This window comes from Bombyx mori, chromosome 28 (genome assembly GCF_030269925.1).
Source record: "Bombyx mori chromosome 28, ASM3026992v2".
Taxonomy (NCBI): Eukaryota; Metazoa; Arthropoda; class Insecta; order Lepidoptera; family Bombycidae; genus Bombyx; species Bombyx mori.
In genome coordinates this window covers 449,193-462,634 of record NC_085134.1, presented here as the reverse complement: position 1 = coordinate 462,634, position 13,442 = coordinate 449,193, and the positions used below count along the sequence as shown (strand labels likewise).

Genomic DNA, 13,442 nt, shown 5'->3' with positions numbered 1-13,442 from the left:
CTGTCACTTTTCTGACATTGCACACAAAATTTGGTAATATCGGGTTTACTCTATTGATACAGGTATACCTAATCATTAAGTAATACAGTCAAAACCGTTTACTGCGACATCGTTTAATACAACATGCCGGTTATAATAACCAAGAACAAAGGTCCCGGCTGAATGCCATATGACCGCCTTATTAAAAATATTGCTTTCTACGACATTGGTAATAACGACATACCTCATAAAACGACGACATTTAACTAATATTTCGGAGAATTAGATCTGTTAGAACGACCGGCTAAGCTGTATTGTAAACAATTTGAATAGGTATCCACATTTGTCTTCAATGGCTTTTAAAATTAGGAAAGAAAACAATAGGATTTAGTTTAGTGTAGGGTCTTTTCTAATTCTTAGAAACAAAACACGTGCATGCGGTAGTCAAAGCCCACTTCTTCATACCTCTTCAGTTAGTTTGTTACTTATCTACACACAAGACGCACCAAAACTTTGTGGAGTTATTCGTGAAACTTTCAAAATCTCGCAAAGAATAAGAAAACAAATTAATATTAAAGAAAAATCGCGTATTATGTAAATATATTTTTCCAATAATTCCCTATCGATTTGTTTGTACTTGCACGATACACATTAAACATCACCGGTTGTTACGACTATCGGTTTTTACGACTGAATATGAGCAGTCCCTTCGATGTTGTTATAACAGATTTTGACTGTACTATTAAAATCGCATTAAAATGTCATCAAATATTTATGAAACTATCATTTATCAGTTACCCGATTTAATATCAATTACGCTACATTCTTGTATTGTCTAATATAAGTATGTACTTAATGTTTTCAAACAAAACTGGTGCAGTAATTAAAAAGCAATCGATGCAAATATTCAGGGAAATTTAAAGACTCTACAGAAGCACTCGCTCCTTTTAATGTTTTATTACATAAGTTTTATTGTTTAAAATTAAATTTTTGAAGTCGCCACGGTTCAAAGGACGTCACTTCGGTGTACAAAACCATAACAAGCTACTGTGTCCGGTGTTCGAAGCCCGCAGAGAGGCACGTATCTACTTACCACGGGATCATTTACGTTCTCCGCGATAAATTAATTATGTAGCCTGTAAATTTATAATAGGTGGCGGGCGTATAGCACGCCTGTCCGGATATGTACCACAATTCTACCTAGTTCTGCCGTCAAGCTGTCCTTAGTTACTTTTTTTTCCTACCTATAGCCTTGAGAGGCTATTTCAGCGTAACCTTAACTAGTAGGAGAGCTAACGTTGCTAACACGAACCCTAGCAAGAGCCGTGCTTCGCAGAATTTACCACCGGATCGGAAACGCGACCCACTGAGAAGGTTCGGCGAGAAACTCAGTGTGCTGTGTCTGTGGGTTAGTTTACTCGTCAAGCCCTTAGTCACAAGCGACAGGTTTGACGAGAACGGTGACTGGTGCTTGAGGTACGTAAAAGCACCGTTAGTGGATCGGAAGGACCCGTAATGACGTGTCCCTTAGTTACAGTTTGAAGAGAGCGACAGTTGTTACATAATACAAATTGAAGCTTAGATCTCATGTCTAAAGATGGAGGCGACATTAGAGGTAACACTAGCTAGAAGCTGTCGAGTAGGTACCCCTATTCTAAGGTCAGTCGGACTGTGCATTGCAAGTATCGGCTCCTCTGTACTAAAAGTTTATCAATGAAATTGGCAGTTTCTAAAATTCAAGGTTCAAATATCTTGTACGGGAATGTCGGGGTCAATGACCGCAGTACTATTCCTTACGAGCGCAACTACAAAATTAAATATGAAACTTACCGTTTTTCCTGCTTCGTGCAATTTAATTAGCCATTTGAATAGTGTCTGAGAAAAATCTTCATCGTAAAACATATCACCGATCAAAATCACATTGAACTCTTCACATTTTGTACCAATTAAATTCTTGGAACTAGTATCAATTAGTACTCCATTTAAATTTGCATTCAGATGTGTTGCTGCAAGTGCATCTGAAATAAATTAGATATTTCATTCTGTGTCTAACAGGGGATGTAGCTCAGTGGTAGAGCGTTCGCTTTGCATGTGAAAGGCCCCGGGTTCGATCCCCGGCATCTCCAAGCTTTTTGTAATTCTTTTACTCACGGTGGTCAATGTCGTTGGCCAAAACATATTTTGCCTTCATTTTAGCGGCCGCAATTGATCCCGCTCCGCAACCACATCCAATGTCTAATACATTACGATCTTTTACCAAGTCTTGGTTGTCTAGTATGTACCTGTAACAAGCAGCATAAATCACTTAATTGCAAATTTCGATTGTGTTTTGAACAGGCAGAAGTCAGAAGCGGCTTTACCCATGATGCAGGGTGTGGGCGTAGCGGCGACAGGGGGCGCTAGCGTCGACACTTTCAATGAACCTGCCATGGGAGGGTGTGCACACGGACGAAACATAAACCAGAAAAGAGCCGTTTTTTTTAAATGGGCCTTGTGAATATCCCAATGAGTGCTGTTTTAACATACAACAATCTGAATTTTTTTAATGAGAACGAAAATAATTTCAGTACAAAACTGATTTTCTGAATGATATCTCTAGGTACCTATTAATTTTTTTTAAGTTCGATTTTTCTTGTAAATCTATACAGGTATGGCTACCTTATTTTGAATAATATGATTTGTAAAATTTCAGGCTTTTCGAATTCTTGCGCCATCTGTTGTCAAATAGTTAATTAAAATATTTGTTTTGTTTACTACTAGATGGCAGGTTGCATTTTACAGCTGATTTTTTTGTTCTAATAATAATTGTGAATCGAAAACACAAGTGATTGTAAAATAATAATTACGTAGTGAACATTTATTAAATAATTTCTACAAATTTTCCTACAAAAAACACTATACTCAACTGATAAATACAAATAAACAGGAAAAATTAGTCAATTTGCATAAATACAAATTAATATAGCAAAATTTAACATTATTTTAACTATTATTAAACAAAATTAATGTGATTCCAAGTAAAATTCATACCAATTTGTGTTGTTAAGGATATTAATTAACGTGTTTTCATGACAATGTTAATTAGCTTCTCGTTTGAAAAAACGTTTTTGGTAATTCCGAAAACTACAACGACCACTTTGTTTAATACAGGTATTATTAATTCTGTTGTTTTAGTAAATTGAGATCAAAATGTTTTGAGTATACATTTTCAACGAATTCAGTGACCCCGATTCATTTTATTGGAAACATATGCAGGATACATAATTAAGCAAATGTTTATTGATACCTACGTTAAAAAAAAAAAAGAAGAAAATATTTGAGAAAAAAAACAAAAAAAAGCCCGCTGAGTTTGTTTCGCCGGTTCTTCTCAGGACTGTGGCTCTTTTTGGAACCGGTGGTGGAGTTAACATTTTTATTTATATTTTGACATTCAACAAGTGTGTTATGCTGACATCTAAGTTGAAATAAATGATTTTGAATTTGAATTGAATTTCAAAAGACCTAAATCGAACTGTGAATGAAGTTGGATACTTTTTGTACATACTACATACTCTGTCAACAAAGTACCGGGAATAGAGGAATATTTCACAAAATGTTAGTTATTTATCCAATTTCATTCTATCACCTTCAAAGTAAATATGCTCCTTTAGAAACGATATAATTACGCGAACGAATACGAGTAATCCAATCATAAAAACAAAAAATGTTTTTCGGGAATTGAGTTCGGTTTTCGCCGCGAATTCTCTTTTATGTCTTCTAACGAATGAAAACGTGATCCACGAAGTGGTGATTTGAGTTTAAGATAAATGAGTCGACTATTATCAAAGCCGGCAATGTGACTTTTGGACAATTATTGGTAAATCAGAAAAACGAATTATTGACTTTGTATTCCATTGGCAGGCACAAAACTCTTCTGAACGACATCTTAGATAAATAACAGGTTAAGTTAATACTTTATTTAATGCAGGTTTTGAACCGTATTCTTTGAAGGAGACGATTATATTCAAATCAATCTGTATCGCCATATCAATAACATTTTTTTGTCCAAATGCACAGATTGCCACCTTTGATAATAGACGACTCAAATAAGGAATTCTATTGTGGAGCCTTATCGGGTGGTTGCTCGATGGCATTTGTTGAGTTTTTGATCAACAATTCGTTCACAATGATGGTCTAGCAGAGCGAGGCAAATGTTTCATCACATCTCGACAGCATTTGAACGCTTTTTACCATTCATGAGCACGTGTTTTTGAAAAATTCGATTCACCATAAGCGTTCTGCGACTCGAAATACGAAATTTCATTGGCGATGCAAAATTTAAGACAGACCATTTGTTCGTTGTTTTTGTCCATTATGAAATTCTCGATATACACTAGATATGATATAAAAAAAAACTGTATTTAATCTAAATAACAGATACAACTGAAACTCCGGGCCAAAATGGTAAAACAGTAGTGCCAATCTGACAACCCAAAAACAAAATATTGAGTTTTGGACCATAACCAAATCATGCATTTCCTATACTTTTTTGACTGAATATAAATTGAATTCAAGTGTCGTCTTGTGATTTTGTAGCTCAATAGTAATTTTCATATTTTCTTTCATAAATTACACTTGTCTTCTTGTAGTGCGTTGTAGTGCTATTGTTACCAGCGTCAAGTTTATAAAGAAAATCAATTTTTGTTACTCTATTTTAGATACACTATTAACAATGCAAGAGGACTAAATGAAAGAAATTCAATTCATTTAAAGGAGATGGAATGAAACGAAAGGAGATGAGTTGAGATGAAATAAAAAGAATGCCCCAATAAACTGGGGGTAACTTACTGAGCTTCAGTGAGCTCTCGAGAAGTCGCATCTAGTCTAGAAGTCCAGCGAAACTTGTGCTTTTGCATAGATCCGAAATGGCTGACTAATTTTTAACGTGATTGTTAGTCGGATAAGGGAATTCCTTAAAAATTTAATTGGCAACTACTTATCACAAAACTACATATTTATGGTTCTTTCGTAAAAATTAAAATATTGAATTTCTTTTTTCAAGGTCGCAACTATTGGATTTTAAAAAGAATAGAATAGACAATTAATAACAATAAATGTCCACTATTTTCGTATTCCCATATTAAGCGGGGGTGAGTTGTGAAAAATCTCTAGTGGCAAATAAATCCGTATCTGGTTAAGAAGCGATGTGAGTCACGCTTCTGAGAATCCATCCCTCGGAAGACACAGCCACCCTCCAGACGACTGAATTCGTGGAAATAAGATTATCCGCAACCCCTTAATGAGATTCCAGTATTATTCGTCGAACGTATAGTTTCCCCGAAACGCTTTTATGTTACTCGGAATTTAATGTTATGCAGAAGTTTGTTTATTGCTAAAGTTAACACTGAAAGATACAATGCCAGCATTTCACGTGTACTGGATGTGTTATTACAACTAGAGACAGATATGGTAGTCCTTGTGACTGAGACGCCATTTTTAGCGTTTGTTTTTGTACAAACGATATTGAAACACAATTTTCAATATGTTTATTTTTTTAAATAATTGTAAATAGACGACATGCTTTAACAAAAACCGACTTCAAATAGAAAAGAAAAAGATATTCCAAAACAAATTAATATACACTAAAAACAATAATCATCGAAATCGGTTGGCGTGATACTGAGTTATTGAGTTGTTCATCTATTTGTTGCGCACGTACTTAATGCAAATTTTAGACTTATATCGTTTTCTCATGGATACCATTATCAGAACTGGACTAAATTGAAATGGGATCACAGGGGAAGCGTCAGCTTTCTAATAATAAAAGAATCATCAAAATCGATTCACTCAGTCAAAAGTTATGAGGTAACAAACATAAAAAAACATGCAGTCGAATTGAGAACCTCCTCCTTTTTTGAAATCGGTTAATAAAACAGTTAATGCAATAACACAAACCACCATTATATTACTACACTAGCGACCCGCCCTCGCTTCGCTTCGGAAACATTAAAACACACATGAAACCAAAAAAATAAAATAAAAAAATAAATAAAAAAGTAGCCTATGTTCATCAGGGACAATGTCGGCTTCTAATGGAAAAAGAATTTTTCAAATCGGTCCAGTAGTTTCGGAGCCTATTCGAAACAAACAAACAAACAAATCTTTCCTCTTTATAATATTAGTATAGATTATAATATAATATTAATTATTGTTTTTGTTCCTCTACTCGAGCTCTAGGCTCGGTTTACTGAGCTCCCGCCCCGAGACCCTCAGGGAAAGGGTGGCTCAGTTTCCCCTCCTACGAAGACCGTATCCCCCAAGACTTTCGTGATGATGGTGACCGTGTGTATGGCAGCTTGTTTCTGCATGATGTGTGGGTTGATGTTTGCATCTAATTTATCTAAGTATTTCTGTAGGCTTTTGGCTATTACTCCGGTTGCTCCTATTACTATTGGTACTATTTCTGTGTGTGTTTTCCATAATCTGGTTATTTCGGTTTTGAGTGCATGGTATTTACTTAGCTTTTCTATTTCTTTTGCTCCTATATTGTAGTCTGAGGGAACTGTTACATCTATGAGGTATGTTTTGTTGTCCGTTTTGTTTATATAAATAATGTCTGGTCTATTGTGAACTATTGTAACGTCGGTTTGAACCGGTATCTCCCACATTATTTTTGCACCTTCATTCTCCCTAACCTGCGGCTGCGTAAGGTGTTCTCGCCACCACAGGCCGGAGACCTGAAACGCATGCTTTTTAGCTAGCGACCAGAAAACATATTGCACTATGTTATTGTGCCTTTTGGTGTAATAAGTGCCAGCAAGCTTTTCGCATCCTGAGACAATGTGCTGTGTGGTCTCATCTTTAATGCAGCATAACCGACACCTACCATCAACTTGGCGTTTCATTATGTCTCTTTCATGTTGTCTGGTCACCACTGCCTGATCTTGAATTGCAAATATGGCTGATTCCAATGCTGGAGACACCGGTTGCCTTTTGAACCATTGGAAGGATTGCGCTCTGTCGATATTTTCTTTTTCTAGTACTGCTTTGTAAAATTGACCGTGGAGCGGTTTCGCTTTTATTACCTCTATTTTTGTCTTAACTACTGCATTTTTTAATTCTTTGTCTGTATATTTTTCATTTTGCTGTAATCCTATTTCATTTAGATTTGATCGTGTTTCTTTAAATATTGAATATTTACTTTTATTTTTATCATGTTCCACTATTGCTCTAAGTATATGATCTTTTTCAGTTTCTATGTATGATTTGTATTTGATTATTTGTGTTTTGTATAGTGTTTCTAGATTTGTTAGCCCTCTTCCACCTTGATCGATCGGTATATATAACCTATCTACATCTGCTTTCTGTTGGTGTGCTTTATTCATTGCTAAAATCTTTCTGGTCTTTACATCAATCTTCTTGAGGTCCACGGTTTTGTAATTTATTATGCCAAATGTATACAAAAGAACCGGTACAGCGTATATATTTAAGGCTCGCAAGATATTTCGTGCATTGAGTTGCGATCCTGTGACGGATTTGACGCGACGGAAATATTCTTTTTGTATTTGTTGCCTGACTTCATTGTGGTCGATTTTGCCTGCCTCATCTATCCCTAGGTATTTGTACTTCTCATCTAATCTTAGGTGCCTGAACTCGTCTCCGCTCAGCAGAACGTGCCCTCGACCGCGATGTTCTTTTCTCCTACCCGCGACTAGATGTAGAATATTACATTTTTTTAGCCCGAATTGCATGCCTATATCTCCTGTAAAGATTTCTGCACTATCTATTAAAACTTTAAGGTTTGTTTTACTGTTCGAATAAATTTTCAGGTCATCCATGTATAAGAGATGATTTATTATATTATTGTCTTTAAGTGTATATCCTTTTAATTGGTATTGGTTGAGAATTTGGGAGATGGGGTTGATACCCAGACAGAACAAAAGAGGGGAGAGTGAATCACCTTGAAATATTCCTCGTCGGATGTATATAGGTTCAGTGGTTACAGATCCGTCCGCACCGCGAGCCGTCATGACCACACTCCACATGGGCATGACCAACCTCAGAAAATTTCTGACAACGGGTGGACATTTATAGAGCTCAAGTACTTTGAGTAGCCATTCATGTGATATGCTATCAAAAGCCTTCCGGTAGTCAATCCAAGCCGTACTTAAATTCTTCTGGCATTTATGTGCATCTTCCAGTATGGCTTTGTTGATCATGAGGTGATCTTTGCAGCCACGTGCCCCGCGTCTGCAACCTCGCTGTTCCAGGGCTATGATGTTATTTTTATCGCAATGTTTGTAGAGTTCATTGGCTATTATGGAGGTTAAAATCTTGTACATAGTTGGCAAACAAGCAATAGGACGCCAGTTCTTCGGGTCTTGAGTATTTTCGTCTTTAGGTATTAAAACAACTCGGCCCCTTGTGAACCAACTATCTATGACTTCGGTACCTTTAATTATCCTATCAAATAGTTTGGCTATATATTTGTGTGTACTAGTGAGGTATTTGAGATAATAGTTATGTATTTTGTCTATTCCTGGTGATTTCCAGTTCTGGGATTTTCGGATCGCGGTTCTCAATTTTCCCACATCTATCTCTTCAAATATGTGTTCCTCTATTTCATTTGATGAATTTGCTATTTGTGTTATCCAGTGAGCTTCTTTGTTGTACGATATTGGGTTTGATAAGATTGTCGTCCAGAAGTTTTCTATTTCCGACTGAGAAGGGATTTGTGTGGGATTGTGTTGCGAGTTATTCAGAGACCTAAAAAATTTGTGTTGGTTCTCAGCAAATTGTTTATTCTGAATTTTCCTTTGGTTTATTTCGTCATATCTGCGAAGTCTACCTGCTAAAGCCTTAACTTTTTGTTTTAGTATCTCAATGGTGTTATTTAGATCCTGATCATTGTGAATTTTGAATTTCTCGTATAGTTTATTTTTGATATTTCTCATTTTGTTACTATTAGAACCTGCTTTTACTTCTACCAACCTTCCCAATTCCTTTCTATGATCTTCTATTTTTTGTTTCAGTCTACGTTTCCACGGTGGTTCGTGTTTCGGTTTTTGCATGGTGGGTGGGGTATAAGGTGTTTGTTTATTATTAATTATCAATGTCTTAGCAGCTGCGTAGATTACGTCATTTATTTCGCGTAATGATTGATTTGTCTCGAGCAAGGTGGGTATGTAGTTGTTAATTGTTTGAAGGTTTTTTATAAAATGTTTATTAAATTTGGGTTTCGGTAAGAAAGTTCTGTTGTCAATGGGTATTTCTTTAGTTTCTGCTAGTATTTGCAAAAAATCTAACACAAGTGGATCTTGGTTTTCATCGACTACAACCTCACCTATTTCATTTCCTTCGTCCGCTATCGTATCCGTAAGCTGTGTAGTAGGTTCTATTTGAGTGAATGTAAGGGTTTGTTCTTGAGTGTCAGTATTTGGTGGTGGGTGAATGTGCTGTGTCTGTTGTGTGAAGTTTTCTTGATGTAGTAAATCGGCGGTGTAAATAGGTTCAGGTAGAGTGTTTGCTGTTGTCTGTGTGATGGTTTCTGGCAAGGCAGTACGACTGTACACGTCAGGTAATAGATACGCTTGTTCTGCTTTACTTTTAATTTCTTCAAGGACTTCTTTTGAAATGTAATTATGTGATAATATGCTTCGTGCCTGATTGGATAGTGTATTTCCTGTGAATTTTTTAAACTTTGTGATGTGTGAATTTCGGTCTTTAAAGATCTTTTCTAATCGTTTTATATAGCCAGGCCCTCCTGCTTTGGCTAGATAAAAACAAAACATAAGCTCATCTAATTCGGTTCGTGACCACTTCCTTCTTGCGTCATCGTTAATAGAACCTGTGGTCGATGACGATGTGCCGGCAGAGCATGTGGGAGACATATCCCTACCCCGCAAAGCAACATCGTTAAATTCTTCGGCTGTAGCATCTGGAGACCTACCCCAAACCCCCCTGTCCCCGACTCCCGACCAGCCGGTACGTCGTGAGTCGCTGGCTAGCATTCTGCCACGTCCGCCACCAGCTACAGACGTGCCCCGGCGATCGCCCCCGGGCAGCGGCCCTATACGTTCATTATTCAAATTATTCTCCATTTTACTGGGTTTGCCTTTGCCTTGTTAGCCGTATAAGTTTATATAGTATACGTTGCCCGCCCCCCACGTGGTCTGATGGTCGACTCGGACGTAAGGTAGGACTTAGGGGGGCATATAATATTAATATTATATTATATTATATATAGTATAGATACATTATATTACTGTTACGGAAAACCTGAAGTTTTGTACGTTGTACATTGCGCGTCATGAAAATTAAATCTTAATGTTGAAATTTTTAAGACAGTTAATTTGTATTTATTATCATATTACAAGTGTTCTGGTTTCGGAGAGCTCTACGTCTTGCACTGTAAGAAGTTCAAGGTTGTCTTGAGTGAGTCAAGGGCATTAACGGGCGGGTATTAACCTGAACGCCAATGACCTTGGGTGAATAATTCATTTTGTGGTGAGCCATCTAATTTATTGTTTTCGGTCGCACGTGAGGACGACAGGTGTATCGTAAGTATGCGCCGCGGTTTTTTTCCCCTACTTATTCGTTGGTAGAAGTCGTCGTGGCCTAAAGGATAAGACGTCCGGTGCATTCGTATCGTGCGATGCAACGGTGTTCGAATCCCGGAGGCGGGTACCAATTTTTCTAATGAAATACGTACTTAACAAGTGTTCACGATTGACTTCCACGGTGAAGGAATAACATCGTGTAATAAAAATGAAACCCGCAAAATTATAATTTGCGTAATTACTGGTGGTAGGACCTCTCGTGAGTCCGCACGGTTACGTACCACCACCCTATCTATTTCTACCGTGAAGCAGTAATGCGTTTCGGTTTGAAGGGTGGGGTAGCCGTTGTAACTATACTGAGACCTTAGAACTTATATGTCGAGGTGGGTAGCGCATTTACGTTGTAGATGTCTATGGGCTCCAGTAACCAGTTAACACCAGGTGGGCTGTGAGCTCGTCTACCTATTTAAGCAATAAAACTAAAAAACAAAGAAAAACATAGCCTAAGAGGTCATTCCAGCTACGCCCAGATGGGTAGGTGAGCTCACGGGCTCAACCTGAGAGAATTTGCTAACACTCGTAGCACTGGCAAGAGCAGTGCTTCGGAGAATCTACCACCGGATCGGAATCGGGCTGTGTTTATGGGTTAGTTCGCTCGTCAAGCTCTTCGTCTTAATCGACGAGGACGGTGACCGGTGCTTGAGGGGCCTAAAAGCACCGAGAGTGAATCCGGGGGATCCGACAAGATATGTTTTGGGCGACGGCGGCTTTTTTTTATTTATTTTTTTATTGCTTAGCTGTGTGGACGAGCTCACAGCCCACCTGATGTTAAGTGGTTACTGGAGCCCATAGACATCTACAACGTAAATGCGCCACACACCTTGAGATATAGTTCTAAGGTCTCAGTATAGTCACAACGGCTGCCCCACCCTTCAAACCGAAACGCATTACTGCTTCACGGCAGAAATAGGCGGGGCAATAGGGGAAATAGGGGGCACCTACCCGTGCGGACTCACAAGAGGTCCTACCACCAGTAATTACGCAAATTATAATTTTGCGGGTTTCATTTTTATTACACGATGTTATTCCTTCACCGTGGAAGTCAATCGTGAACATTTGTTGAGTACGTATTGTCATTAGAAAAATTGGTACCCGCCTGCGGGATTCGAACACCGGTGCATCGCTTCAACACGAATGCACCGGACGTCTTATCCGTTAGGCCACGATGTGTTGGCCCGTCTTGAGTTATACTTTACGAGGAATGAAGGTTAATTCGGTAGCGCGATGGAAGAATGAAACAGCGTCGGTATCATCTGATCCTAAATCGGTATCATCTAAATCCTCTATCGTCTGGTTACTCTACCTACAGACCCTGTGTCACTACATCTGGGTTCGTTTTCCGGTCGAAATTTTTTAGTTATTTCTCTTATGTTTATTGTGTATATCAGTGAAGAAGCTCACGGACTAGTGTAAATGCGTTACCGGAGACTTTGGACTTCACAACAGAAATGCCACTATCTATCTTGATAATTGAGTTCGAAGTCTTAACAACAACAAGCAGATAGGCAACGCTGTGAGGGTACTCATAAATAAATGTTGATCTTGAATAAAATATCAAACAATTTCTACGTAGTGAAATGGGTGACTAATCCTGCAGGCATTCCTGGATGACTCACAGCAGCCGTCCCTTTCTTTGCACATTCAAATGTATATTGCCATCTTTCTCTATATTTCTTCTAATAGTTTGTCTCGATCGCACCTCGGCGTATTTGTATCGTTTATCTCGTTCTACGTTCCGATATTGAGGCTTTCCTTGCGCCCAATTTATAGTTGGATATTTTAAAATCGCCACTAAGCTTTGGCAGGAAACGTCTACTTTAATGACAATTATAGTTGCACAGAGAATTTTTTGGTTATATTAAAATTTGGTTTTATCAAAAATTCAACAAAGGACATGGATAATATAGGAGAAAGAGTACTGTGTAGTACGTTAGCAGCAGCAGCTCGGCTGTGCCCCTAGGATTGCTGATGTCCATGATGGTGACTACTTAGCAACGGGTGGGTCGTAAACTCCCCTGCCTACCAAAGCAAAAAAATATCTTTCCCAAGACAAAAGGTCTATCCATCTGGAGTTAAGTAATTACTGTAGTCTGTGGATATCATGTTGCTACCGATCTTCAGACATGAAGTCGAAACCACTTGATATTGTAATCTGAACAACAAATGAGTGTATCCATGAGGACCCGCACCAAAACCAAGCAGAGCACCTCATAACGGTAACCTTTGGGGTACTTATTACTCAACCTTGAACCATGGGTTGAATGACTGCCAAGATGAGGTACCAAAACCGACCGCTTCAAGAACAGGATCAACAGGTTCTTCATTATAAAGCAGTTAGGCAGCGGCTTGGTTCTGCCCCTGGCATTGCTGAAGTCCATGAGCGACGGTAACCACTCACCATCAGGTGGGCCGTATGGTCGTCTGCCTACAAGGGCAATAAAAAAAAAAAGTTACTGTGGTTGAAATTTAACTATTATTTAATATTACTACTTTGCGGTGAAACTAGGCTGTATGCTGTGATCTACCGGTGAAGACCTTAGAAGTAGTCAAATACCATTGCTTTGCAGTCTAATACATCTACAAAATAAAATATTTATTACAATATAAATGACCTGTGCAGTTGAGAAACGGTAAGAATGAAATCTTCCAAAGTTTTCTATCTGATTCCCACGCGGCAACATTATTTATATGTTTATCTTAGTACATCTATTATTATTTTTGTTGTTAGGAATTACTTAAGCTAATTATTAATACCTTACAAATGTTTTGATTTATACTGTTAATTTGTAAGTAGACTAAATAAATAAACAAATCTTTGTATCTCTTTTCAGTGTTTCTTTTTCGTTTCATCGACCTACAAATCAC

At 37.9% G+C, this 13,442-nt stretch overlaps 1 protein-coding gene and 1 non-coding gene across 4 annotated transcripts in view; one reads left to right on the top strand and one right to left on the bottom strand.

Annotated features, from left to right (window-relative positions):
* Positions 1-13,442, bottom strand: part of LOC101742711 (electron transfer flavoprotein beta subunit lysine methyltransferase) — a 43,396-nt gene that overhangs the window by 801 nt on the left and 29,153 nt on the right. For 2 of the 3 annotated variants that reach the window (XM_062676776.1, XM_012696655.4), the window contains exons 3-4: positions 2,131-2,261; positions 1,810-1,997 (exon numbers count right to left, since the gene is read on the bottom strand). In XM_062676776.1, the coding sequence (XP_062532760.1) occupies positions 1,810-1,997; positions 2,131-2,261 (319 nt within the window). Of the gene's footprint in view, positions 1-1,809; positions 1,998-2,130; positions 2,262-4,209; positions 4,431-13,442 lie in introns of those variants that run through there. The other variant, XM_062676778.1, reaches the window with a different exon arrangement.
* Positions 2,034-2,105, top strand: TRNAA-UGC (transfer RNA alanine (anticodon UGC)). Its single transcript has one exon. It is a non-coding gene; the product is annotated as a tRNA-Ala (tRNA).